Below are 23,458 nucleotides of genomic sequence, written 5' to 3' on the forward strand. Positions count from 1 at the left end.
GGTTAATGAATAGCTTGTGGATGATGGTTTTCAGCCTCCACAAGATACCCAAAAACAAGTAAAAAAAATTACTCAGATTTATTTATTTATTTATTTTATTTATTTATTTATTTATTTTTTTTTTTCACTTCCATACGCTTGCACTCGACCACTACCTCTTTCTCTGCCTAAGCGATCACCGGATGAATCACAATTGTGCGAATGGATTTTTCTGATTGTACATAGTTAGTGAAAGTTCAATTTAAAGCATTAGTTTGAGACTTGATACTTTTATGGATGGGGACAAAAGAGGTGAATATGTTTCTCAGGAGCTGGCTCGTGTAGTCTGATGTTCTTATGTACTCCTCTCCGCAACCCTAAGTAAATACCGTGACTTCTGATGAGCAAGAACGGTCGGGCTTCCCAGCTACTTAACTGAATCAAGGCCGGACGAAACCAATCCGAAACTGACCTCTCTTCTGGGCACTCCTATTTACTTTAGCAGGAGCAGCACTTAGTTTGCTTATTTTGTTGTTTTCTTCTGTTTCTTAGTGGGGGAGCTGGGGCGGTGGGGCAGACTATGTAAAGCTCCTTGATCGTGGCTTTTCTGTTCAAGGGAGAGCTATTATATTTTACCTCCATTACCCTCATCAGAGCCGCGGGGGAGTGTTGTCGGCGATGCTAGCTGGCTTGTGTTCTGGTTGTGTTGTTGTTGCTGATGTTCAGAGGCATTGCTGTTGGTGGCTATAGTGGTGAGGGTCGTTGACATTGTAGGTGGTGGTTGATGTTGGTGGTTAGTGGTGTTGTTAGTGGTACATACTCGTTGATGGTTGTTGTTGGTGATGGTTGGTAATGGTAATGTTTATGATTGTTGCTGATGGTGGTGGTGATAGTGGTGGTTTCGGGATGCTTGGTGATTAGTCATTATGCGGGTAATGGTGGTTGCTGGTGAAGGTTTAGGGTGGTATGGTTGTTTGTGGTTGTTAGTGCGTCTTCGTTGTTGTTGTGGTTGCTGTTTCGGGATGGTAGAAGAATGGTTGTTGTAGTGTTAATGGTGGTTAATGGTGATGTTTTTTTGGGGGGGTATTATATTTGTTAATGGTTGTTGGTGGGTCGTGGTTGTGGTTGCTCTTGTGGTTGTTGCTGTTGTTTCGGGATGGTGGATGGATGGTTGTTGTAGTGTTAATGGTGGTTACTGGTGATGCTTTTTGGTATTATAATTGTTAGTGGTTGTTGGTGGGTCATGGCTGTGGTTGTGACTGTTGTTGTTGTCTGCGTCACGTCGCCGTCATGTCCAGCACTTAACCTCCCTCCTTTGAGCCGCTAATGCCCCGCCGCCTCATCAAAGAAGCACTAGACCCACAACACTTAATTCTTCCCTCCGCTGACATGATCACCCCCTCCCCTCCCTCCCTTTACCCGCCCTCTCTGCCTGCCTGTCTGCCTGTTTGTTTGTCTCTGTGTGTGTGTGTGTGTGTGTGTGTGTGTGTGTGTGTGTGTGTGTAACAGGAAGTCAGTCATTAACACACCTGTCAGCCCTCAACACCTGTCACTCCCAGTAATTACGTCCATCATTAACTGTAGAAGATAAGGGCTTTGATGATTGTTTTATTAATTATCATACTTTAATGATTATACTTATCTTTATCTGTCTATCTATCTATCTATCGAGACAAATATGCGCATGGAAAAGCACAGATGGACAAGCGGACAGACACACACCCGCAGACAGACATTTTTTTATTATATTATAGGGCAGTCCTTCCTTCTACAACAAAAGTCCGGTGCATTTCTCCTTGCCTCTGGTGTCGATCCGTTTGACTGTGCAGACCATTTATGGGTCCATCGGCTTTGCCACACACACTCGGGACGTCACGTTCAGCCTTGCTTGGCTTGCGTGGAGAGGTGTGTTGTGGCCGTGTCCCCATAGTCTACCCTCCTCCTGGCCCCACTCCTATACCATTCAAGTTGCCTGACTCGTTCGCTGCAGAGGAATCGCCTTATTTTTTTAATTCGAGGTATTAGTTTTAAAATTCTACGAAATTATTTTCTCTCTTTTTTAATAGATCTTTAATGCATACATACACGCATACAAAGACACATAATCAGGTAAAACAAGTAAATATATTTCCTGGTTCACGGGTTTCACATTATTTTTCAAGAAATAAAATAAGCACAGTAACTACTTTTGAATAGTAACAATGCATCTCGTGGGACAATATGGGGTTGTGATTTTCTTAAATTGTCGACAGTTTATATTTTTTTTATCGCATTAAAGGATCCGCAAAAACATATCAGAATTTTATTAGATTTTATGCGTAATTTCTTCTATTGCAGAAAGCTACATACACTAAACATGTGCAAGTAAAAGAACAGCTGCAATATTCTCTTTGTGTAAGCGTAAACTCTTCTGGCAAGGAATAGGAGCTAAAAGGTGCAGCTGTGATCGTGTCCACCTCTAACCGTGTCTCTCCTTGTTCTGGAGGAGTGTGTTCCTCCCTGTCTATGCCTCGTCATGCCATGGATCTGTCAGTAAGCGTGGACGTCCTGGCGGGGGTCAACAAACTGCCCGTGAAAAGGGAACGTCACATCCCCTTCAGCAGTAAACTCCACCCTGGCCAGCTGCTTCATGTTCCTAGCGTCCAGCACCAGTAGCGCCACGTAGCGGAGGTCGTTGATCTTTAGTAAAGTAGACAGCACCACCCCGTCATCCTCCTCGGTGGCTCCGGGGGCGGGCACGAAGATGGGCTCTGCAGCGACGTAGCCTCTATCGTGGAAGATCCAAGTCTCGCCGGTCACCACGTCCAGCTTTATCAGGCGCTGGAGGTACAAATCTGAACCGCTGGTGATGCCGTAGGTGTAGCGGTAAGGCTGGCCGTTCCTCTGGTAGTTGATTCTAGGGAGTTCGAATGTTAGTGGGCAAAGGAGAGCGGGCGAGCAGTGTACCTCACCGCCATCTGTTCTTATGGCGGTGCAGGTGGTGTCCTTCAGAGTCACTAGCTGCTCGCCGACCTCCCCTTTAGCCGGTATATACAGAGGCAATACAAACCTACACGCCTTTGCGTCCGGGAAGACCTTGGAAGGGTCTGTGTCGAGTTTGCGGAAGTTGCTGAAGAAGAAACAGTTGTAGGGCGACTTGTTGTTGGTGCAGGAGAAGTCCACGACCAAGTGCCCGTCCTTCTCATAGGCGTTGATGTGGTGGAAGAGGAGGATCGGCGGCCCCGTGTAGGTGGTGGGGAGCAACTCTCCAGTATTCCTATCAATCACCAGGAGCCTCAAGTTTTCATGCGGCAGCCACGTCAGGGCGTTCATCAGCCTCCCGAATGTCGCGTATTGCTGGACCATCTTCCCGAGCGATAAAACCAAAGGCTGTTCCACGATTACCCAGTAGTTCTTGGTCATGGCGAAGCTGTGCACGTAGGGTAACGCCGCACGCCACCTGCTGACCACCGTAGCCGACACACGAGCGCCCTCTAGCTTTCCCTCGGGCAGGCGGACGATGCGCAGCTCGGGGCCGTTGAGCAGCGAGAAGGAACAACCAACGTTGAAGACCGTCCCGTCGCGGTCAATGTGCGGGTGTGCCGTGGCCATGTTGACCGCCACGTAGTTACTGATGTCCTCCTTAACACACACACGCACAAACACACACACACACACACACACACACACACACACACACACAGGGGAGAAAATGCAAACATGATATTAAACTAACGGAAAATATGGTTAATTAAATGTTCGACGACTGCTGGGTAACTTATGAAACAAAAAGTAGTATATATTTACCTAAGAATGAACTTAATCGTTATCGACTCATTATTTGAATACAGCAAATCGTAGCAAACATTCGTAATAATATTTTTTCAGATTCACTAGCGCATGCTAAATACATTTCCAATGATAACTTAGGTACTGAAAGCCTCAGTGATAGTAAAAGCGCCGAGAGCTAATTATATTATATTATTACTTCGACTCCTTCAGGAATGTACTTCGTGACTCACCTTCTTCCCGAGCGTCGTGAGGGAGTCTGGATCGAGGCGCCGCAAGAAGCAGGTCTCCGTCAGGGCAAACATTTGGTCCCTCGCCTGGCACACGTTCACTAAGCAGTTGTCGGACATGACGCTGGCGGGGACGGGGAGCTTGAAGAAGTTTGTCATGAGCCGATGAAACAAAGTCTTGCACGGGTCCGGGAACGCCACGGTGCCCAGCTCGCCCACCACGATCCTGTTGGCCTGCGTGTTGTTGGTGTAGGAGTCGCTGCGAAGGAATCTGTCGACGAAGGGACGAACTCAGTCGTGCAAAGTGTGTGCCTCTCTCCACATGTATTAGACAAGATATATATTAAGACTGTGTGGAAATAGTAGTTCTCATGATGTTTAACTTGGGTTATTAATATCAAACAAAGGTAATAACATTACTTTAAAGAGTATAAGGTCGTTAAAATATTATCATGGAGTAATTTGAAAACTTTGGTATACCTTATAAAATTAGATATATAAATCTTATATAGTACCTACTTCCGAATAAACATGAAAACGTGGAAAAATCAAACGTTGATGAACAGACTGTCCATAATTTCATGAAGACACGTAATAGGAACTAGAAATCAGGTTGCCTTATATGTATTTAAGGAATACAGATTATTTTATGTACTTATAAGCTTCTTCAGTGGTAAAACATTAAAAAGCGAGGTTGGTTGATTGAAAAAGACCATCAAACTTGCAAGTGTCAAAAGAACGAAGGCTTTCAGGGTTGGTAAAACATGGAAAGGAAGAGGAAGATGAAAAAAGTTGGAAAGTTTGATTTAGTCGGCGCAACATTTGTGCTCATATGCCGGAGAGAGATAGAAGGGGAAGGAATTATAGGAGAAGGGAACAGATCCCAGGAGACGGGACACAACCCCTGATTAATACCTGGTACCCATTCACTGCTGGGTGGACAGGGCCGTAGGGTATCGGAAAAGCCGCCCAAATTTTTCCACTCCGCCCGGGAATCGAACCCGGGCTCTCTCGGTTGTGAGCCGAGTGTGCTAACCACACCACGAAGCCCCCGAGGAAGATGAAATAGACATCGTAAACCTCGAGACTGAATCATTTCAATTCATCATCTACAGGCTACAGAGATTACCATAACCGGCTTAGTACTGACGAAACCAGTATCTTACGTACCCAAGATTAAACTCATTAAACATTACTTAACCTCGTGCACTACATGTTTAACGAGCCACCGACACTCACGCGACTCGATAAACTGTAGCAAATCATTAGTTTACTGAAGCTGTTTTGCATTGGCGTACAAGCGTATAGCGGACCCTTGCAAACTCCTCGACAGTATTCTTCAACCTTTCGCCTTGCAATCACAAGCACACACTCACCTGGAACGATAGGTAACACGTCCTCGCTGAATGGTGAACTGGTGCAGCATGGCGAGGGAGTCGAAGAGGTGGTCGTAGTGCGTGGCGCCCACCTGCACCATGCCCGGCCCGTTCCGCGTGACCCGTCCCTCCAGCCATTCCGGGACGCGGCCCTCCATGCGCACCGCCTCGGCCTCCTCCGTCTCCTGTAGGGGCAAAGAATGAGGAATGGGTAGTGAGAAGGGCGTGGAGGCTGGAGGAGACCTTTGGGGATGTGAAAGGTTGTTTGCAAGTACTAAGGATATGATGTAATAGAGGGGAGCATTACAAAAAGGGTGTGGAGAGTGTAGAAGCCCTTACAAACAGTTGAAGGGCTGTTTGCATAAACATGAAGTATGTTGTGAGGGAGAGTGCCATGTGGCGAGAAGAGAAAAATAAGAAAAAGTAAGGGAAGGAACGCTGCGAGGAATGAGGGAACGTAGGAACCAAGAGACATAATGAGAAGGAAGGAAGGAGGATGAGAGGAAGCGGGTGGGAGAGAGAAACAGCAATTGAAGAAGAACTGATACAGCCAAGCTAATAAAAAAATAAGACAAGAAACTTTACAACAAATTATCGCCAGCTTATTTATAGTATTGTGACTCACATTAAACGTCATTTCATCTCCCTTGCTTCACCCTTACGCTTCCCCGCCGAGTCACACACGAAACGCAACGTCACGAGCACGTTGGAATGATTCAGGTGGCGCAAGGGCGTTGACTCATTGAGGTCATGAAGTTTTATGCATATATGATGCCGACACGTGAAGGCTTACTTGGTACATCATCCCTCTAAGTTAATATTAGTGAGTCTAAACCCGTAATATATGGGAGGGAAAGACGATTACGTTGAACCGCTATCAGCAGCTCTTTCTTTCATTGCTAAGTCCATGACAGCACACTTCGATGCCAGGGAAAAAGCGGTGATTTAACATATCTTCCGCCAATCTTCGGAAGCGTTGCATTGATCGACATTACTCAACGAAAACACTAAAACGACATGCAGCAAGGAGATGTGTGCCATTTGCATCACTAGGCAAACAACACTGGAATGGTGAGCACGTGGTATATGTAAGCAAATTGACATCGAGATACAAAGTGAATGTAAGAAAGTTTAATGAGGCAGTGACAAGGCCGCAGAGAAGGACGCTGCCATGAGGGTCAGAGGCAGCGCTAAAATCTAATTGCTTGCTTATAATCATCCACGGGATCTACATGTTACAATATGTTTTCTACTGTTGGTTTGCTTTGTAAATAAGGAAGATCTTGAATAACTAACGCGAGAAAGAAGATCATGTGGGTAGAGAAAACTGGAGAGTAACAAACAGTGAAATCAAACGTCCCTTTTATGAATACAGGTGGTCAAATTTTGCGACTTGCCGGGATCATACGTTGACATTACGCTCATCCAGAAGAACATTTTTTTTTCAACATGGCTCATAGTTTGTTCTAGACGACAGTAAAGTGTCAGGCAAGTCTGGCACCGAATGACTCCACACCACACACACCCGGCCACTGGTCCTCTGCAGCGACGGTCCGTCTGCCGTAATAGTTATCGATCTTACTGGAAAATCTTAGCACCTTCAGTACGGCGATACGGCGGAAACTGTGAATGACACCAGCACAGACTCTGAGTTTGTCGAACCCTAAGCGGAAATAAGAAACGTGAAAACATGAAACGAACAGTACACGGAAGTCAAGACCAGTAATCCGAAGCAGTTTTCCAAAGCCAAAAAAAAGAAAAAAGGAAAGTAAAAAGCAATATTGGTCGCTTAACAGAAGAAAGTGGCAGCTATAACATAACCCAGGCCAGTAGACACATCGCCGGAATCCTTCTCCTCCTCCTCTTTCATCTTCACCAGCGCCCTCACCTTATCACAGTTCCTGCAGAAGAGGTCCTCGCTGCCAGCCACGCGGTTCTCTTCTTGTTGCTGCTCCATGGCTGTCTGTGCTTAGTAGACCCGCAAAGCTGCCGTTCGTCCACCGCGTCTTGTCACTTATATACACTCATCTGGAGCCGCCCCCTCACGCCCATGTGACCACTCGTACACACACACACACACACACACACACACACACACACACACACACACACACACACACACACACACACACACACACACACACACACACACACACACACACACACACACACACACACACACTTAAAAATAATTGTAATCCATTCTCTGGCTCTTAATGGCACGCTTCTGATATCAGTTTTTATTACTTTTTATTTTTTCTACGTCAATTCAGAAACCTTATCTAACTGTATCATGAATGTCTGGTGGGGAGAGACTGTATCATGAGTGTCTGGTGGGGAGAGACTGTATCATGAGTGTCTGGTGGGGAGAGACTGTATCATGAGTGTCTGGTGGGGAGAGACTGTATCATGAGTGTCTGGTGGGGAGAGACTGTATCATGAGTGTCTGGTGGGGAGAGACTGTATCATGAGTGTCTGGAGGGGAGACTGTATCATGAGTGTCTGGAGGAGAGACTGTATCATGAGTGTCTGGTGGGAGAGACTGTATCATGAGTGTCTGGAGGTGAGTGACTGTATCATGAGTGTCTGGTGGGGAGAGACTGTATCATGAGTGTCTGGTGGGGAGAGACTGTATCATGAGTGTCTGGTGGGGAGAGACTGTATCATGAGTGTCTGGTGGGGAGAGACTGTATCATGAGTGTCTGGAGGGGAGACTGTATCATGAGTGTCTGGTGGGGAGACTGTATCATGCGTGCCTGGTGGGTAGAGACTGTATCATGAGTGTCTGGTGGGGAGAGACTGTATCATGAGTGTCTGGAGGGGAGAGACTGTATCATGAGTGTCTGGAGGGGAGAGACTGTATCATGAGTGTCTGGTGGGGAGAGACTGTATCATGAGTGTCTGGTGGGGAGAGACTGTATCATGAGTGTCTGGTGGGGAGAGACTGTATCATGAGTGTCTGGTGGGGAGAGACTGTATCATGAGTGTCTGGTGGGGAGAGACTGTATCATGAGTGTCTGGAGGGGAGAGACTGTATCATGAGTGTCTGGTGGGGAGAGACTGTATCATGAGTGTCTGGTGGGGAGAGACTGTATCATGAGTGTCTGGTGGGGAGAGACTGTATCATGAGTGTCTGGTGGGGAGAGACTGTATCATGAGTGTCTGGTGGGGAGACTGTATCATGAGTGTCTGGAGGAGAGACTGTATCATGAGTGTCTGGTGGGAGACTGTATCATGAGTGTCTGGTGGGGAGACTGTATCATGAGTGTCTGGTGGGAGACTGTATCATGAGTGTCTGGAGGGAGAGACTGTATCTTGAGTGTCTGGTGGGGAGAGACTGTATCATGAGTGTCTGGTGGGGAGAGACTGTATCATGAGTGTCTGGTGGGGAGAGACTGTATCATGAGTGTCTGGAGGGGAGAGACTGTATCATGAGTGTCTGGTGGGGAGAGACTGTATCATGAGTGTCTGGTGGGGTGAGACTGTATCATGAGTGTCTGGAGGGGTGAGACTGTATCATGAGTGTCTGGTGGGGTGAGACTGTATCATGAGTGTCTGGTGGGGAGAGACTGTATCATGAGTGTCTGGTGGGGTGAGACTGTATCATGAGTGTCTGGTGGGGTGAGACTGTATCATGAGTGTCTGGTGGGGTGAGACTGTATCATGAGTGTCTGGTGGGGTGAGACTGTATCATGAGTGTCTGGTGGGGAGAGACTGTATCATGAGTGTCTGGTGGGGTGAGACTGTATCATGAGTGTCTGGAGGGGTGAGACTGTATCATGAGTGTCTGGTGGGGTGAGACTGTATCATGAGTGTCTGGTGGGTTGAGACTGTATCATGAGTGTCTGGTGGGGTGAGACTGTATCATGAGTGTCTGGTGGGGTGAGACTGTATCATGAGTGTCTGGTGGGGTGAGACTGTATCATGAGTGTCTGGTGGGGAGAGACTGTATCATGAGTGTCTGGTGGGGAGAGACTGTATCATGAGTGTCTGGTGGGGAGAGACTGTATCATGAGTGTCTGGTGGGGAGAGACTGTATCATGAGTGTCTGGTGGGGAGAGACTGTATCATGAGTGTCTGGCGTGGAGAGACTGTATCATGATTGTCTGGGGAGAGACTGTATCATGAGTGTCTGGAGGGGAGAGACTGTATCATGAGTGTCTGGTGGGGAGAGACTGTATCATGAGTGTCTGGAGGGGAGAGACTGTATCATGAGTGTCTGGCGGGGAGAGACTGTATCATGAGTGTCTGGAGGGGAGAGACTGTATCATGAGTGTCTGGAGGGGAGAGACTGTATCATGAGTGTCTGGTGGGGTGATTCGTACCGCCGAGTCTTGTGTCAGTTTCCGTCTTTATAACTGAGTGTCCAGTGTTGGTGCTGTCTTTTTTTTTTTTTTTTTACGTTGCTGCTTATTGCGCCGTTAGGCTTTTTCACTGGTGGAGCCTGATGGTCGGCCCAGCCCGTTGTGGCACATCCGAATGTTTATAGTGGCGCCATCTTATTTTGGATCATACTGCCCCCCGGAGCTCATCTTTGAGCCTCTCTTTGGAGAGATTATCTAGAGTCCGGGTTGATAGATGGTCTTCAGGGCAGCATGTGGGTAGTATTAGGCCACTCGGCGGTGACTGAAAAATCCCAGCTGTATGGCGGCCAGGATTCGAACCCGCGTCCCTCCTGGTTCTCCTGGACGCGGCGCCGGTAAGCTAATCACTCAGCCACCGCTTCCCCATGGGGCGACTCTTGTTCATTTTGCAAAATGACTCACATGGTTGGGGCTTTGCACTAAAAGGACGGAATGACGTCATGGCGAAAAGAGGAAAATCGTATTAACTAGTGAGTAATCATTCATGTGACCTCCACCAACACACACACACACACACACACACACACACACACACACACACACACACCAATTGCGAAGCGAGTGAAATATGAGGAGCCTTTCTTGCAGTTCCCTCATTTCTTGTGCATGCGCACGTGCGTGCGTGCACATGAATTTCTCCTTAATAGCAGGGCTCGTGTGCCCCTGCTAACCATACCATTTAAAAGCTTTTGAATCATATACAAAGCGAAAAATATGCCGAAGTAACAATGCTAATAATAATCAATATTCTTTATTATGATAACATAAAAATAGTGCGCTCGTCAGGTGTTGAACAAGCGGTGGAGCATATAGTACTTATACTATTGTACTTTGGTACTGACAAATTGATAAGCTGTGTACCAACGTCAAATTTGTGCTGTAATTCTTTAAATGAGGAGGCAGTGGTAATGTTGATAATTGGCAATTTATCGAATCTCAAATCTTAATCCCGCTCGAGCTCTTCCTCTTCATCACAAAGACAGGGTAAGATTTTTTTTACAGTAATGCGTCATCCGCTCCTTTATGGGTTGATTCCCGACCACGTGAGTCGCGGTGATGTGCCACACGCGGGCGGCGGAAAGCATGCCTTCAGTTTCACCAAACCTTCATCTCAGGCGTGAGTGACCTTCAGCTCCATCGCTTCACTTCTTTCGCGTTGTCTCGAATCCCTAACTGAGGCTCTCGCGACTCAGCAAAACTTCACTGCATCGGGCAGTGGTGATGTCACTGTCGACGGCCCCGCGATGACACACGCGGCGGAACCAAAGCCGTCGATGAGATATAAATAGAAATCTGATGATGTATATTTGTTAGTGAACGTTCAGTGTTGAAATTTTATATTTTCTGATATAAATCTGAAGTACGTTAGCATTTTAAGGATTGTTCCGAATCACTTATTAAAAATACTTTGTTGTGTTTGATGAATTATTAATAACATGCAAAGAAATTTTTCAAATGAAATTTGTATAGTAATAAGTATGTGACCAGAATGAATATGTTATTAGATGCATAAAAAATATATATAATTCACCTTTCTAAAATGAAATAATTACGGGGGTGAATATGTGTTAATGGCGGACGAGGGCTGAAGAAGGGAAGGCGCTTTGAGGCAGAGGGAGGAGCGTAGAGCAGCATATAGATGAAAATGCATTGGACTGAGTGTTTCTTCAGATGCTGCGTCAGGGCACACGTATGACAGGCAGCAATAGCAAGAATGGGAGCTTGTGGAAGAGGGAGAGTCAACTTTGATGTGAAGAGGACGAAGTAATGTAACGAATGAGGCTGAAGAAAGTTTAGAATGAGAATATAATGAGGGTGGAGGAAGAGGGAGAGTGACGTAAGGGGGAGGTAGAGGAGACAGTGTCGTGAGGGGTGACAGAATGGCTTGAGGGTGAAGAAAGGGTGATAAATTATAGGCCCGTATTCGTAAACGCTTTCGACTCTCAAAACAAATATTTCAAAAGGCCACAAAGGAGATTTAGTCCTGTTCTCATTGGTGTTTTTCACATTCGTGGTGCAGAAGCCTTGTCCAATTATCACTAGGCTCATAATACTACCCATGGAAATACTCACAACATCTACCAAAGCCATATCAAATGTGGGTTTGCAAGCCCCGAAATGTCTGCGAATACTGGCCGCAGTTTCGTGGGGATGGAAGAAGGATGACTTGAGTGAGGCGGGAGAGTGATAATTTTTAGTGTTGTGAGGGTGGAGGGGTCGTGGGTCAGGGCAGCAGGCCGAGGCTCTCCAGCACCGCCTTCGTCCTCTTGGTCACTTCCGGTCGGTACTTCCACATGGTCGTGTCCCGCGTAAGGTAGGGGCGGTACATCTCCTGGCACTCAGTCTGGTCCTCGCCCTGGCACTTGGGGCGATAGTGGCCCAGGTACCCCTCGGTGGCCGGGTACAAATAGTAGAGGTCACGACTGCGGTCTATGGGTCCCTTGAGGTTTAGGAGAGCGTAGTGTGCGTGAAGACCCAACGCCCTCGAAGTGTCGTGCACCGCCTTCGTGAAGACTCTCGGAGGGGCCATCTTGACGGTGCGGGTCACGTGACGCATGAGGTGCAGGTACTCAGGCAGGTCCTCCGTGGCCTCCTCCGCCTCGTCATCGAAGTAGTAAGTGCAGGGCGCCAGGTAGGAAGTGGGGTGCTGACCTTGTTTGTGGGCCAGGACCTGGGTGGCTGCCATCATGGCGGGCAGCGACGACTCTTTTGTGGGCACGATGAACTCGTCCATGTCCCACACGGCGATGAAGCGGTGCGTGGCCACGTGGCGCAGCAGACAGTCCGTGTAGGGGATGTTCTCGGCGGTGAAGAGAGTGTACCTGTGGCGAGGACAGTGCAATACTTAGATGGAAAACTATCAAGGACTTGCGCTGCACTCTCAAGTCTGTTATATATGTAGTGTATGTTATAGTTATCTTTATTTTTATCTTTATTTTTGCTGTAAATTTAAGTACAGTCTTTTGCCATGATCACACTGTTCCCGAAGACTGCGCCTCCTCACCGCTGAGTGTCGTAGAGTGCGCGGTACAGGTGGCCCAGGGAGGGCTGATCTCCGGGGCTGCGCCAAGGCAACACCTGGATGAACTCCTCGTTCTCGTAGTATCGCAGCACCGCCCTCACGTTGGGGTGCACCGACGCCTCGTAGAGAGTCACCTCGTCCACTCCCCACGCCCTGGCCGCCTCCAGCCACTCCACCAGTCTAGAGAGAAACGACGAGAAGAGGAACATTTGTTAAAAGTCTCAGTAAATTGATGAACACCGATACTGAGGTTGGAATTACCATGTATGCGTCAGATGATGCATATTGCAAGGTATACTACTTAAAAAAATAGAATAGGATATAAAAACTTTGCTAATTTACTACTTGCTTATGGATACAGTGTGTTCAGAGCAACCCCAAGCAGTATAAAAAAATGATGATCGTTTTTTATTAGCCTCAGTCCTTGCGGGGTATGCGCGAAAAGGGGCTTCAAGGGAAATACATAACGGAGCAAACCTCTTGGAGTAGTCTTGGGTGGGGTCGAAAAGGAACTTATGACACAGCGCCAGGTCCCTCTTCGGCACCTCCTCCTCCTGATGTATTCGCAGGGCGTTGGTGGCGGGCCCGCAGGAGTGCCCCACCAGCGCCGCTACCCTGGGCACGCCTCGAAGGTCATGTCCAGCTCGGCAGGTCACCAGGTACGGGAGCCACGCGCCGCTCACCCGGTCTTGCCAGTGTAGGTAATCTAGGTAACAGAGGGAAGGTACAACACATCTAATTAACTGTAAGAGCCTGCTCCATCCCAAGCCTCCTTTCAGCCAATAAATTCAAGTATATTATTTTTCACTTCCGTTTTTTTCTATGCTCTTGTCAACTGGGAAAACCTGGGAAAATAAACATAGCCTGTTGTGACCAGTCTGTCCACTCCTGTTTGCTATTCAGGAGCAGCGCTTAATTAACTGTCTTTTTTTGTTTTCTTTGTTTGGTGTCCTTGAGCTGTTTACTGTAAAAAAAATATCACTGACCATGAAAGTCGAATCCTTCACAGCCTCAGAGAGTCAGGACGGCAAGAGCGAAGAGTCAACTCGTATCATAGCGTAAAATTCCCTTACTTTTTTTCTCTCTTGTCGGCATTTTCACGTCTTGAAGACCCCCAGAGACGGAGAGAGCACTAAGGCAACCCGTATCATGAAGCAGATCCTCACTTTTTTTCTCTATTATCAATATTCTCACGTCTTCCCCTTTCTCCACCCTTCCCCCTCTCTCCCCTCACCTATTTTCTCGGCCGTGGAGGCGGTGGGCGTGAGGTCGTCCTCGTACCACAGATGACATATGGGCAGCGGTGGATTCGGGGAGTCTGCCACCACCAGCACCCTGACCGCGGCTCCCTCTGTGGCCGGGGAAAGAATGTGTTATCTTGTAAAATCTAGAAATGCGGATCAGTGTGTAAAAATATCACATAAAACGGAGCAAGAAAGCGTGCGTTCATTGCTGCTTTGAAAAATATGAAAGATAGTGGGTTACATGAACTGCTTGCGTGTATATTATGATGATTAAGTGTATGATTGCGCTATGTGTGTGTGTGTGTGTGTGTGTGAGTGTGTGTGTGTGTGTGTGTGTGCGATTATAATGTTGATGGTGTGGCAGTCAGTGTTTGCTTGTAACGAACATAAAAAGTTGGTTTCAATCATCACCGAATTAAGTCAACTGAAATTCGTGTGCTATTGTTAATATTTTTCTCCATTTGTCTATCTATCTATCTATCTATCTATCTATATATCTATCTACCGCAACGTAACCAACATCCTTCCGTCTCCATTTGTCTCATCACCATCACCCTCCACTTCTTTCCTCCGTCACTCACCTTCCAAAGTGGCCATCAATTCCTACTACCCTCACCCCTTCAAATACATCCCCAGCATCACAATCTCCACAACATCTGCCATTTACATCCCAGCGCAGCCAGCAAGACCTATCCTCGCCCCTTCATAAACATCCTCAACATCATCTTCACTCCACAACATTGCCTCCCGCCACTTACTCTCCACCTCCCGTTGATCAAAGTAAGCCCCGTAGATGAGGAAGGTAACGCCTTTGATCACGGCCTTCTGCCACACCTCGTTGTTGTGTCTCACGCTGAAAAGTCCCGGGGTGTTGTGGCAGCGTAAACCCCGCTTCTCCTGCCCCACTAGGAAACTCAGCGCCAGGGACGGGTGCGACGCCTCGGCCTCCTCCAGTATGGTTCTGCAAGGAGACATTTTGTGGGGTTACTGGGTAGATGCGTAGACATTATAATGGGTAAATAGAAGATCTGATGGATAGCCAAGTGAATAGGGATATGTTAGGTAGATTAGTGGACATCATAGTGGGTAGATATTGGTATTAATGGATAGCTAAATGAATAGGGAAATGTTAGGTAGATTAGTGGACATCATAGTGGGTAGATATTGGTATTAATGGATAGCTAAATGAATAGGGAAATGTTAGGTAGATTAGTGGACATCATAATGGGTAGATAGAGGCATTAATGGATAGCTAAATGAATAGGGAAATGTTAGGTAGATTAGTGGACATCATAATGGGTAGATAGAGGCATTAATGGATAGCTAAATGAATAGAGAAATGCTAGGTAGATTAGTGGACATCATAATGGGTAGATAGAGGTATTAATGGATGGCTAAGTGAATTGGGATTTGTTAAGTAGATTAGTGGACACCATAATGGGTAGATAGAGGTATTAATGGATAGCTAAGTGAATTGGGATTTGTTAAGTAGATTTGCGAACATTATATTTGGTATAGGTAGATGATATGATGGACAGCTAAGTAAATAGGGATATGCTAGATAGGTTAGTGGACATCATAATGGGTAGATAGAGGTATTAATGGATAGCTAAGTGAATTGGGATTTGTTAAGTAGATTTGCGAACATCATATTTGGTATAGGTAGATGATATGATGGATAGCTAAGTAAACAGGGATATGCTAGGTCGGTTAGTGGACATCATAGTGGGTAGTTTGATGATTCGGTGGATAGCTAAACGGAGAGGCAGATGTTAGACTGAAGGCAGCTGACAAAAGGATACCCTGACATACAAAGATTAAAGACCAATATAGTCACTGTACACTAAATTGGTCCAGAAGTCCCTCCCCCTCCCTTCCCCTCTCTCCAAGGTTTTTTTTTAATGTAGAGGAAACCGCTCAAAACAAAAAGAATACAAAAAAGCCAGCTAATCACTAATCCCATAAATGCAAATAGTAATAAGCTGCCAAAAGAGAGAAAATCCGATTGGAGAGGTGTCTTGATACTCGCCTCTTGAAAGGAAACATTATCTCCTAACTCTAACATTCTTTCATCCATCAGCCCCATAGCCATGAAAGAGGGGCCGAGGCTTCTGGGTCAGCCTTAGGTGTTCGGTGACAACATATATAAACTGAAAGAGAGAAATTACCTCTTAGTCGAGGGATTCTCCTGGGCCATAAGGCTAGGCAGGTACTTCGCCACCCTCTCCTCAGTCTTCACCTTCCAGTCACATCCACACCTGAGGACGAAGACAGGTAGAGAGACTGATTATTAGCTAAATAGATGGAGAGTAGGACACGAAGTAGTAGTAGCAGTAGTAGTAGGAGGAGGAGGTGGAGGTGGAGGTGGAGGTGGAGGAGAAGAAGGAGGAGGAGGAGGAGGAACAGAAGGAGGAGGAGCAGCAGTTGTAGTAGATGTTGGTGCATGGAAATGGCTAATCACACTTCCTATCAGGGGAAAAAAAAAAAGAATTCTCAGGTGTCATTTCCCTGAGATAAGCGTACCATGGCCGTCGAATCAGTGGCCTTCTTCTGCATGAATACCAATACTAATACTAACACTAATACTAATAACAACCTCTTCCTCTCCATCAGTACTCACACTACCATCTCCGGCGAGTCTTGGAAGGCGTACAGCAGGACGAAGATGCAGCCACATACCACCGCCACCCACGTCCGCCTCCGCACCGAGCACAGCCACTCACACGCACCCCCACGCCTCCCGCGCCCTCCCGCCATGCTGAGGAAGACGCTCAACGATAATATACAGCAGTAGAGCTGGCGGAAAGGAAAGTAACAGGTAAGGGAAGTAGGGGTCAGGTGAGCGATGATATAATTTGACTAGGCACGAAGCAAAGAAATATTGGCGTGGGTGTCTGTGTGTATGTGGGTGTGGGTGTGGGTGTGGGTGCCTCCGTATCGAGAAATAAGAAAAACAGTTTATTTCAAGTAATTTCAGGAATCCGTATTATAGAATTGCTTCAGTCACCGATGTTCCCTATATTCTAATCTGACCCAGTTATCTATCTGGCTACTCTGTTCACGTGTTCAAATTTTGCCATGCTTCTTAGCTGGAAAGGGAAAATAATACTGACTCACTATTATGCGTCTCGGGGATTAACAGGACATGAATATATAACTCATAGGTCGCTATTCTCAGACGCGTCCGCCTCTCACATCAACAAAACTTAAAGGCTAAAGAGGAGATCATTCGGGCCCTTATGTGTGTATTTTCACGTTCATGGTACAGAAGAAGGGTCATACTATCCCCAGGGTCATACAACTACCCCTGGAAATGCCCCAAAACTCGTAAGAAAGCCTTGTCAAATGCGTGTGCTGGGCGAATATGACCCTTAATTGATATCTTCCGTTTTCTTAGTTTTGGTGCTTCCTCTGCGCTGGTTAAACGTCCGGGTGTGTGCTGCCGGCGGGTTCTTGTTGCGACGAGGAAAGCGGAGTGTAGGCTTAGCGGCGGTGACGTCAGCAGTGTAGGCAGAGCGTGACGGAACACACAACGCTATACATGAGAGAAAATGACGGTTTTTGAGGGTACCTGTGGCTCACTCCGGTGTATCTGCGTCCGCTTCCTCTTCCTCCCTCTTTCTTTTTCTCTCTCATATCATTTCCTCTTCCATCGTTCATTCCTCCTCCACAGACACACATACACACACATACTACCTGACCTTCAAACCATCGCCTTGCAGCAAACAAATTACCTTCTCACGTTCCCCTCTCCCTTAATCTCTCTCATATCATTCCCTCTTCCCTCATTCATTCCTCCTCCACACACACACACACATTATAATACTTAACCTTCAAACTAATCGCCTTGAAGCAAACATTACCTTCTCACCTTCCCTTTTCCCATAATCTCCCTATCATATCATTCCCTCTTTCCTCTTTCATTCCCCCTCCACACACACACGCACACACACACATATAGTACCTGACTTTCCAACCAGTCGCTTCGCAGCAAACAGATTACCTCCTCACCTTTTCTAAAATGAGTGTGTTGTCCACCTTCCCCTCCCCGCTGCAGGTGTGAGACCCAAATCTCGCCTTAGGAAGTGCCCAGCCGATGCCACTCTCCCCACCATCACTCGCACACCGGTTCACTGCGATTTCAATGTCGGAACTGATGGCAATGTTGTGTTAGCATCCGATTTCTGTATCATATGGTTATCTGGGTTGTTGTGTTGATATTGAATCACAGCATTACAGCGTTGGTCGTATTGCCAAGGAAGACCAGTTTAAGATACAGATATATGGTTTTGTGCTTGTTGGTTAGTCGTAAAAACTCAAATACAGCAGCACAGCACCGCAGCAGCACATCACCACAATAGCACAGCACCACAACAGCACTACAGCACAGCGGCAGGGACGGTGCGGGGCGGGACCGGCCTGACAGACTGGCACACGTGGCCTAGTGCACACGATGGCAATCTTATCGGACTTGGCTTATCATTCTTATCGACACACACACACACACACACACACACACACACACACACACACACACACACACACACACACACACACACACACACACAGGCGGTGGCTGAGTGGATAGCGTGACGGCGCCAAGTTCACACACACACACACACACACACACACACACACACACACACACACACACACACACACACACACACACACACACACACACATCCGTCATATGATAATAATTTGAGTGTAACTTTTGTGTGCCTGTTTAGTGATGGGCGTGCAGTTATAGTAATACGGGTCATGGTTATTGTTGTTTTGAGATATCTTTAACAATATAAGAACCATCTTTCAAAATCTAGTGTTGCAAGTTTTATTCTCTTGTCAAAATGATTTTCAGGGTAGTAGTGATAATGAGTCTTGCTTATTAACACCAAACTCCACTACTCGCGGTCACGGAAAAGGTTAAAAAAAATCCATAATATATCGGCTTTATTTTCGTTACTATTGTTAGCGGCCTCTTTATCATTCAGTGGTCCATTCACTCCCATGTTGAACAATCGAACTTACTTGAATTTTTCTCCACCACAATCTCAAATGATTCGCCGTAAGTAGGCCGTTTTAGCAGTGAAAGCATTGGTGCCAGACGAGACCTCAAAAATCCCGTAATCAAAACCCATTTTCTCAAACATTTCCGGGGTTTCACACACCCACATTTGATAAGGCTTTTGTTGAGTTTGTGGATCATTCCGTGGGTAGTTTTTATGAGCCTAGTAACAGTTTGACAAACCATCTACACCATGAACGTGAATAACACTCATGAGGACCCGACTGATTTCCTTTGTGACCTTTGGAAATGTTTGTTGTCAGAGAATACGAGCCCAGAACATGAATCTCAGCATACGGGAGGCGACACAACCTGAGTCTCCCCCTGAAATTGACCTCTCGTTCGGCCACTCGTCCTTTTTTCTTTCGTCTGAGCAGCGTCTAGCGGGCATTATTGTTGCTGTTTTTGTTTTTTGCCGTCTAGGTGACTCCCTTGCTGTAAAAACAAAGCCCTTGAACTGATAAATAACCACGAGGAGCCGGAGGGAGGGAGGGAGGGCATTGTTTTTGAGGGCGTTGCTCCTATGTAGGTTAGTCAGCGCAGAAACCTAGGCAAAATAGTAGTGAAGGAAAGCGAGTACAAAGGCGCCTCGTAGGTATTGCATGTTCCTCTATGTGGCGTTAGCGAGGGAAGGAGCGTTAGGTTTGATCTTGAGAACCCGAGTAATCTCCTTTGTGGCTGTATGTGGGGTTAGCGAAGGAAGGAGTGTTAGGTTTGATCTTGAGAACCCGAGTAATCTCCTTTGTGGCTGTATGTGGCGTTAGCGAAGGAAGGAGCGTTTGGTTTGATCTTGAGAACCCGAGTAATCTCCTTTGTGGCTGTATGTGGCGTTAGCGAGGGAAGGAGCGTTAGGTTTGATCTTGAGAACCCGAGTAATCTCCTTTGTGGCTGTATGTGGCGTTAGCGAGGGAAGGAGCGTTAGGTTTGATCTTGAGAACCCGAGTAATCTCCTTTGTGGCCCTTGGAACTGTTTGCTGTGAGACCCGGAAGCGTCTGGGAATACGGGACCATAACTTAAATCTTTGTAAGGAAACACAACCTAAGCCCTGTGAAGCCGGAGGGAGGGAGTGTTTTGGAAGGCGGGGCTCTTACGTAGGTTAGTTAGTCAGTGCAGAAACCCACGTAGAGGCAAATGGCGAAGGACAGCGAGTACAAAGGCGCCAAAGGAGGAGGAGGAAGATAAAGAGTAAGAGGGGAAGGAGAATGAAAAGGAAAAGAGAAAGAAAGCGAGAGGCAGGAAGGACGTGAAAGGTGGAAGGTGTAAAGTGAAAGAGGAGAATAAAAGGGTAAGAGGGGAAGAAGAATGAAACGGAAAAGAGAGCAAGAGGCGTAGGTATTGCATGTTCCTGTATGTAGCGTTAGCGAGGGAAGGCGCGTTAGGTTTGTTGGGGTGTCCCTCGGAGCGGCTTTGGGGAACCAGTTTGAGGGCAGCGGGTGTGTCCGTGTCGGGTGTCACGCCGCGCTGTCACGCTGTTCCCCCTCCCTCCCTCCCGCTCCCATCCATCTTACGACACTACGTAGGGCTGTCTTATTAAACATTTAGTCACCCAAGTACACATATTTGACTTGGCTTTCGTGGGAGTAGTGGGCATTTCCAGGGGTAGTTTAATGACCCTGATGGTAGTTTGATCCTTCTTCTGTACCATGAACCAAAGAAGGCACTCACGAGAACTCAACTGATCTCCGTTTTGGCCTTTGAAAATAGTTGAAGTGAGGGATTGAAGCGTCTAACAATACCAACCTTAGTGAGTATTTCAAGACACTTTTGTTTCTCACATCATAAATTTCTAAAGGTCAAAGAGGGGGTCAATCGGGTTCTAATGAGTGTTTCTTTAGGTTCATGGTACAGAGGAGGGGTCAAACTACAACTAGGGCGATAAAACTACTCCTGGAAATGCCCACAACTCCTACGAAAGCCTTGTCAAATATGTGTACTTGGGGGGCGAAATGTCTTATAAAACAACCCGTACGTCTTTTAGAACAACAAATTAGCACACACACCGTCAAACTGGGAAGGCCATACAAGCAGCACCAAGAATTATGACTCCTCCTGATAATCATGATCGTATCGGGCTAAAATAACAATTGTATATGGGGTCATTTTTTACTAGAAGTCTGAACCGCGCCGCCATCACCCACAGAAGCACCACACAGCACAACCCGCATTTGTGTACCTTTGTCTGACGCGTTCTAGAAGCAATTCCAATTTTTTTTTCTTATTTTCACCATTCATAGAGTATTTTCACCTCGGCGATTCTTGCTTGACTGTGAAGTAGAGGAATTTGTGTATATGTGTGTGTGTGTGTGTGTGTGTGTGTGTGTGTGTGTGCAAGTAACAATAGTACCATGCGCCGTTGTCTTATCTTTGCTTTGTTTGTCGTATAGTGTATGTAGCTTCGAATGTCATCAGTACAACACAAATTCCGTCACAAAATGTCAGATCCGCTGCAGGAACTTAAATACAAAAAAAAAAAAGAAGAAAAAAACATGTCAATCTCGCGAGAAGCTGGTGTTTTATGTCGAGGAAGCTGCCAATACCTGATGACGGAAAGGGAAGTCAAATATTTGGTGAAGGGATGAGAGTTACAGAGCGCATACAGGAGGAAGGTACAGAAAGCATATAGAGCAACTAGAATAATACTAAAAGAAAGGTAATAGAGAGGGAAGTTCTCTTTAGTGAGGATGGACGTTTCTGATGTTGTTTCTTTACTTTTACTTTTGTGGAAGAGCGGCGAGTAGCGGGATTTTTTTTGTTTTGTTTTTTTTGTTTTTTTGTTTGTTTTTTTGTACCCTTTTTGTTGCCCTTGAGCCGTATCCTTTGCTGTACTAAAAAAAAAAAAAAAACAGTGCTGTGAATGAGTGAGAGAGACTGAAGGCAAAGTAAGAAGCAGCCACATGGAGAAAGGAAGGAAGGGAATGAAATAAAAGACGAAGCAATGTAGAAATCTAAAGGGCGTGAGGAGGGTAAAGAAGGAGAGGTGTCAAGGAAAATCGGGGAGGGGGAGGGAGACTGAGGCAAAGTAAGAAGCAGCCACATGGAGAAAGAAAGGAAGGGAATTAAATAAAAGACGAAGCAATGTAGAAATATAGAGGGCGTGAGGAGGGTAAAGAAGGGAGAGGTGTCAAGGAGAACATGGGAGGGGGAGGAAGAGCCCCAGACCCAGCGTTGTCAGATTGTCGTACTCAGCCGCTTATATTTCCCGACTTCCTACCCCCAAACTGTCTTCTGGGCCCCAATAACGAAACTCACTTATAGCTATCCTTAAAAGAGTTAGATCCTGATGTCTCTTGGCAATAGTTAGGCGTCAGAGACCGGTAAACACTATGCTCTGAGTACGATAACCTGGCAACGGTGAGTCGGACCATACGTAGGCACAGGAAGGTCGGGGAGTGTCAGGGAGAATCAGAGAAGTAAAGTGTATAATGTATCACCTTCGACCTTCCTGTTTCGTCTCCTCTTCCCTCGTTACTCCCTATACCATCAGTAACCCAAGGCCTTCTCCTCCCCTTCCACTCTTTCTTGTCTACTCCTCATCTGCTTCCCTCTCTACCCCCAAATCCTTCTCCTTGTCTATACTTCTCATCTTCTTTTTACCTCTCCACACCCTACTATCTCTTCTCGAAATCCTTCAACTCCACTTCCCCTCGTTCGTCACTACCCTAGTTACTTTTCTATTGCTTTTATCTTCCTCACTCGCTTTCTTTCCCCATCCCTCAGCCCTTCCCCCTATAACCCCATCCCTTCCCTTTCTTTACCTAGCTCTCATCCTCCTCTCTCATTCCCTCCTTTTCCTTTCCCCTCAAAAGTCCATCTCTTCTCTTTCCTCTCCTTTCTCTTCCTCAGTACTTATTCACTACTTCCGCCTCCTCTCAATTCCCTTCCCTCCCCTCCCTATCTCCTCCTTCTAAACCCCTCCTCTCCTCCGCCCCTAACCACCTACCCCTGTCTCCGTCTCCGTACCCTCCCGAGCTCTTACTTAATAACCTCACCCTTGTCAACTCTTTTGCCATCCACCCCCTCTCCATCTTCATTTCAATCCCTTCCTTCCTCCCCCCCTCCTCTCCTCCCCCTCTTACCCTCCTCCTCGTCCTCTTCCTCCTCACCTAGCCCAGAGGAGGTGCCACATTACAGGTATATAAGAGTGTCACACCAACCTGTTCTTTGTCTGTCCCTCTGCCACCCTCTGCCAAAACACAGGTGAGACGAAACACCTTGACGACGCACCTTACTCCGCCCCGCCCGGCACTGTTAATATTTTTATCTGTTTGTTGCTTTACGTCCATGTGTTGTCTTTTGTGTCTGTGGGTCTGTGAGAAGGTGAGAGTGTGGTGGCTGCTGGTGTCTGGTGAGGGTAAGTGATTGTGTGTGTGTGTGTAATTCACCTCTTGGTCTGCTGCGGGTCTCTC

At 46.7% G+C, this 23,458-nt stretch overlaps 2 protein-coding genes and 1 long non-coding RNA gene across 4 annotated transcripts in view; 1 reads left to right on the forward strand and 2 right to left on the reverse strand.

Annotated features, from left to right (window-relative positions):
• Window positions 1-23,458, forward strand: part of LOC126993497 (uncharacterized) — a 68,046-nt gene that overhangs the window by 40,697 nt on the left and 3,891 nt on the right. The window contains exon 2 of the long non-coding RNA XR_007747858.1: window positions 16,597-16,801. This is a non-coding gene — a long non-coding RNA (uncharacterized LOC126993497). The remainder of the gene's footprint in view (window positions 1-16,596; window positions 16,802-23,458) is intronic.
• Window positions 2,344-7,818, reverse strand: LOC126993495 (beta,beta-carotene 15,15'-dioxygenase-like). Its single transcript, XM_050852637.1, has 4 exons — window positions 7,242-7,818; window positions 5,354-5,538; window positions 3,981-4,248; window positions 2,344-3,600 (listed from the first exon to the last, which is right to left on the reverse strand). Exons 1-4 carry the CDS (start codon window positions 7,308-7,310, stop codon window positions 2,509-2,511), a joined length of 1,614 nt encoding a protein of 537 aa, XP_050708594.1. The 5' UTR covers window positions 7,311-7,818; the 3' UTR covers window positions 2,344-2,508.
• LOC126993496 (uncharacterized) lies at window positions 10,453-18,428 on the reverse strand. 2 transcript variants are annotated; one of them, XM_050852638.1, is made up of 8 exons: window positions 17,995-18,428; window positions 16,604-16,741; window positions 16,152-16,241; window positions 14,742-14,944; window positions 13,974-14,090; window positions 13,217-13,445; window positions 12,722-12,919; window positions 10,453-12,539 (listed from the first exon to the last, which is right to left on the reverse strand). In XM_050852638.1, the coding sequence occupies exons 2-8, from the start codon at window positions 16,738-16,740 to the stop codon at window positions 11,942-11,944; spliced, it is 1,572 nt and encodes a 523-aa protein (XP_050708595.1). In that variant the 5' UTR covers window position 16,741; window positions 17,995-18,428; the 3' UTR covers window positions 10,453-11,941. The 2 variants fall into 2 exon arrangements, with proteins under 2 accessions (XP_050708595.1, XP_050708596.1); XM_050852639.1 differs by having other exon boundaries at window positions 16,604-16,779; window positions 17,995-18,145.

Source organism: Eriocheir sinensis, unplaced genomic scaffold (genome assembly GCF_024679095.1).
Source record: "Eriocheir sinensis breed Jianghai 21 unplaced genomic scaffold, ASM2467909v1 Scaffold621, whole genome shotgun sequence".
Classification (NCBI taxonomy): Eukaryota; Metazoa; Arthropoda; class Malacostraca; order Decapoda; family Varunidae; genus Eriocheir; species Eriocheir sinensis.

Bases quoted from the DNA above. Each gene is read 5' to 3' on its own strand.
- LOC126993495 (XM_050852637.1), bottom strand. From the start codon at position 7,310: ATGGAGCAGCAACAAGAAGAGAACCGCGTGGCTGGCAGCGAGGACCTC. The intron at 4,249-5,353 runs GTGAGTGTGTGC...CTTCGTCGACAG, and splicing joins CGTGTTACCTATCGTTCCAG to ATTCCTTCGCAGCGACTCCT. The intron at 3,601-3,980 runs GTGAGTCACGAA...GTGTGTGTTAAG, and splicing joins TCACGACGCTCGGGAAGAAG to GAGGACATCAGTAACTACGT.
- LOC126993496 (XM_050852638.1), bottom strand. From the start codon at position 16,740: ATGGCGGGAGGGCGCGGGAGGCGTGGGGGTGCGTGTGAGTGGCTGTGC. The intron at 16,242-16,603 runs GTGAGTACTGAT...CTTCGTCCTCAG, and splicing joins GACTCGCCGGAGATGGTAGT to GTGTGGATGTGACTGGAAGG. The intron at 12,920-13,216 runs GTTTGCTCCGTT...GTTTCTCTCTAG, and splicing joins ACCCAAGACTACTCCAAGAG to ACTGGTGGAGTGGCTGGAGG.